At 49.7% G+C, this 4,098-nt stretch overlaps 1 protein-coding gene across 2 annotated transcripts in view; it reads right to left on the reverse strand.

Moving 5' to 3' along the window:
• Positions 1-920: 920 nt before the first annotated feature.
• MYC (MYC proto-oncogene, bHLH transcription factor) overlaps positions 921-4,098 on the reverse strand; it is a 5,404-nt gene continuing 2,226 nt past the window's right edge. The window contains exons 2-3 of one of the 2 annotated variants that reach the window (XM_007103918.4): positions 3,170-3,935; positions 921-1,943 (exon numbers count right to left, since the gene is read on the reverse strand). In XM_007103918.4, coding sequence (XP_007103980.1) covers positions 1,381-1,943; positions 3,170-3,926 — 1,320 coding nt within the window. In that variant the 5' untranslated portion in view covers positions 3,927-3,935 and the 3' untranslated portion in view covers positions 921-1,380. Of the gene's footprint in view, positions 1,944-3,169; positions 3,939-4,098 lie in introns of both variants that reach the window. The other variant, XM_007103917.4, reaches the window with a different exon arrangement.

Raw genomic sequence — 4,098 nt, forward strand, 5'->3', positions numbered from 1 at the left:
CTGGCTTGTCTGAGAGGTGGTCTAGCACAGGTTAAGCCTGGGTTGGAATCCTTGCTCTACCCTTCATTATCAGTGGACCTTGGGCACATGGATAAGCCTTGCTGTGCCTCAGTTTCCCTATTATGGGGAAATCAACAGTACCTCCTTCATACGGTTGCTGGGGAGTTATCATAAGGAAAATGCATAGAAAGATGCCTGGCACTTAAATAGTTACCCCTTGGGTCGGTCCATCAGGCCCCAAACCAAAAGCATTCTTGTACTGCAGACACAGGATGAGCTAAAGCATGATAGCAAAGTGGTAAGTGTTTTTCAACGAACACGGGACCTGGATTCAGCCTTTTACTGTGTGGCTGAGGAGAAGTTATATAACCACTCTGAGCTTCTATATTCCCTTGTTTGTAAAATAGGTTGATAACTTGCCTCCCGGAGCACCTAGTAGGAGCAGGCAAGCAGCGAAAGTTGGCCCCTGCTCTTCCCCCATCAACTGTTTCAATGGGCAGGACCCCTGGACTGCAATGGAGCTGGGGAATGGCATGGAAACTCCAGAGTTTCTCCTTCATCTTCCTCCCAACCCCCAGTCCTCACCCCCCTTTGTGTTCTTAACTGTTATCTTTAACCCTTTTGCCTACCTCTAACTCTCTCACCAGCCTACTGCCCTTTCATTCTTTGAAGTATCAACTCTAGCCCTTATCACAAATCTCCAGGAAGCATCTTATAACCCTGAGAACTTAAAGACCTTAAGGCCCCAGACCCATTAGAACAAAGGAAAGCCCTCACCCTTTCTTAAATAACTTCTTTTCCCATCTTCTAAAGCTCACTCCCTTAAGGGCCAAATTCTGTTAATTAGTAATTGATGAAAAGAGAATGAGGAAGAAAAAAAAAAAAAAAGAAAAGAAACAAAACACTCACAACTTAAGATCTGGCTCAATTATATATTTGCCAGGCATTTTATTTTTTTCTAAAAACAATAGAAAAAAATCAACTTTAAAAAGGAAAATGTACTTAAATAAAAAAATTATGGTATAACTGCTATAAAGGTTTTATTAAAGTTATTTACATTTAATGGCTATATTTACAAAGGAAAATTGGATAAAGTTCAGGATTTCGTAAAAACAATTCTTAAATACAAATCTGTTAAAGGAAAAAAAAAAAAAGGATGGTAAGCATAAAAAAAGTTCTTTTATGCCCAAAGTCCCATTTGAGGCAGTTTATATTATGGCCAAACCTTTCAGTCTTAAGATCCAGCCAAGGTTGTGAGGTTGATCATGCATATGCAAAAAGTTCATACGTAGGGAGTTCTGTCAGAAGGAATCTTTTTCCTCACTTTCCCTTAGTAACACATGAGAGTTTCATTCCAGTTCCTCCCTCCTATAGGTCAATTTATGCGCAAGAGTTCCGTAGCTGTTCAAGTTTGAGTTTCAACTGTTCTCGCCTCTTCCGCAACTCGTCTTTTTCTGAAATGAGCTTTTGCTCCTCTGCTTGGACGGACAGGATGTATGCTGTGGCTTTTTTAAGGATAACTACCTTGGGGGCCTTTTCATTGTTTTCTAACTCCGGGATCTGGTCACGAAGGGCAAAAAAGCTGCGTTTCAGCTCGTTTCTCCTCTGGCGTTCCAAGACGTTGTGTGTCCGTCTCTTGTCATTCTCCTCGGTGTCCGAAGACCTGGGGCTGGCACATTTGCGATTGTTGCTGATCTGTTTCAGGACCCTGCCACTGTCCAACTTAGCCCTCTTGGCGGCGGGACAGTCCTTCCTAGTGGAGGGGGGCGCTGCATAATTGTGTTGATGGGTGGACACGTGGCATCTCTTAAGGACCAACGGGCTGTGAGGAGGTTTGCTGTGGCCTCCGGCAGAGGGTGACCCCGATTCTGACCTTTTGGCAGGGGGCTGCCTCTTTTCCACAGAAACAACATCAATTTCTTCCTCATCCTCTTGTTCTTCCTCTGTAAGAAAAAGAAATCGCCCAGTTGGCCACGGTTTCCTTAAAGCAATCAATGACCCGATTAAATCAATACTGTGCAAATACAAGGCATTATTAGGTAAGAAAGGACCCTGAGGACTTCCCTGGCGGTCCAGGGGTTGAGACTCCACGCTTCCAATGCAGGGGGTGCAGGTTCCATCCCTGGTTTGGGAACTGAGATTCACACACTGTGTGGCGCGGCCAGAAAAAAAAAAAAAAGGACCCTGGCACAAAGTTATCCCCAGAGAACTAGCCAGTCGTCTCTGCTCATCTTCTCATGAAGAGACAGTCTCAGGGAGGAAAATGACAGCTGGGTTTATGGCACAGACAAGAAAATTACAATTTACCAGGATACAACATTGATGCAAATTCTTACCTAAGACTTAATGAGGTGCTGGACACACCCAAACAAAGCACATTCCCAAGCACCTCCTCTTTGCAAGGGACTTTACCAAGAACCCTTCAGGTGTTGCAAATGATAGCTGCAAATCTTTGGTATGACTTTAGCAATCCCTATTTTACTGGAAGTGAAAAAAAAAAAAAAAAAAAAAGTCTTGCAGCTTTGCCAAAAGTCCTAGGGGGTGGGGGATGGAAAAAAGGAGTACAGTTTTGGAAAGGACTTGCTTTTAAGTGTTCAGAAGAGGCTGAAAAGATCCCAACTCCTCAGTCCATACATTTTTAAGGCACTTTCACTGGCTTATAGCACTCAGGTGGGTGGCTGCCCAGTTTCTGTCCACTGCCCCTCTTCATTTTTGTTGATCTGTAGTCCATTAAATTCCAACAGCTTCTCAGAAGTTAAGGGAGGTAATTCTTTCACTCTCGGAAGAGATCAATCCTCTCTTAACCTCATCACGATCCCCCCACCCCCCAGGGCAATTAAAATGCTTAAGAGGGGTTAGAGGGAGCGGATTGAGTTGCTAGATAAGCTAGAAGATTTAAAAACCCAAATGAAATTCCTAAGGGGAGGGAGGGGAAAGGAGGGGGCTGGCCACTGGGGCGATCTTAGGGGAAGGAATGGGAGGAACACTAAAGCCCAGTGTTTCAGGGACGATGAGCTCCCAGACCCTTCCAGGCCTGCCATTTCTTTTCCCAATATAAGAAAAGAGAAAAGGCAGGGTCAGCTGAAGTGGCCCCTTGAATTGGCAGTCAGTGAGAATAGGAAAGACAGCCAGCCACCCCCTCTGGCGGGCCTGGAGGGTCCCAGCTTACCAGAGTCGCTGCTGGTGGTGGGTGGTGTCTCCTCGTGGAGCGCCAGGGGCTCGGGACTGGCCCGCGGGGAGGACGCGGCGGAGGAGAGCAGAGAGTCCGAGGACGGCGAGAAGGCGGTGGAGTCGGGGGAGGCGCACGGCTTGGGCGAGCTGCTGTCGTTGAGCGGGTAGGGGAAGACCACGGACGGGTCGATGCATTCGGAGGCGGCGGCGCTCAGGTCCTGCAGGTACAAGCTGGAGGTGGAGCAGCCGCCGTGCCCGCGGGCGGGGCTCGGGCTGCCGCTGTCTTTGCGCGCAGCCTGGTAAGAGGCCAGCTTCTCCGAGACGAGCTTGGCGGCGGCCGAGAAGCCGCTCCACATACAGTCCTGGATGATGATGTTTTTGATGAAGGTCTCATCGTCGGGGTCGCAGATGAAGCTCTGGTTCACCATGTCTCCTCCCAGCAGCTCGGTCACCATCTCCAGCTGGTCCGCCGAGGAGAAGCTGCCGCCGCCGCCGTCGTCGTCTCCCCTGGGGGAGAAGGACGCGACCGCGACGTACGAGGGCGAGCAGAGCCCGGAGCGGCGGCTCGGGGACAGGGGCGGGGTGGGCAGCAGCTCGAATTTCTTCCAGATATCCTCGCTGGGCGCAGGCGGCTGCAGCTCGCTCTGCTGCTGCTGCTGGTAGAAGTTCTCCTCCTCGTCGCAGTAGAAATAAGGCTGCACCGAGTCGTAGTCGAGGTCATAGTTCCTGTTGGCGAAGCTGACGTTGAGGGGCATCGCGGCGGCCTGCTGGAGGGGGCACACAAAGGCGGGGGCAAGTCTTCAGTTAAGGGGGTCTTGGTTGGTGCCGAAATCCCGCGCAGCGCACAGCGCGCGCCACAATCCAGAACCACTCCCCTTCCAGCGCTGTTCCCAAATGGGGCCGGCGGGGGGGGGGGGGGGCAAAAAA

This window comes from Physeter macrocephalus, unplaced genomic scaffold (genome assembly GCF_002837175.3).
Source record: "Physeter macrocephalus isolate SW-GA unplaced genomic scaffold, ASM283717v5 random_1194, whole genome shotgun sequence".
In the NCBI taxonomy this organism is placed as follows: Eukaryota; Metazoa; Chordata; class Mammalia; order Artiodactyla; family Physeteridae; genus Physeter; species Physeter macrocephalus.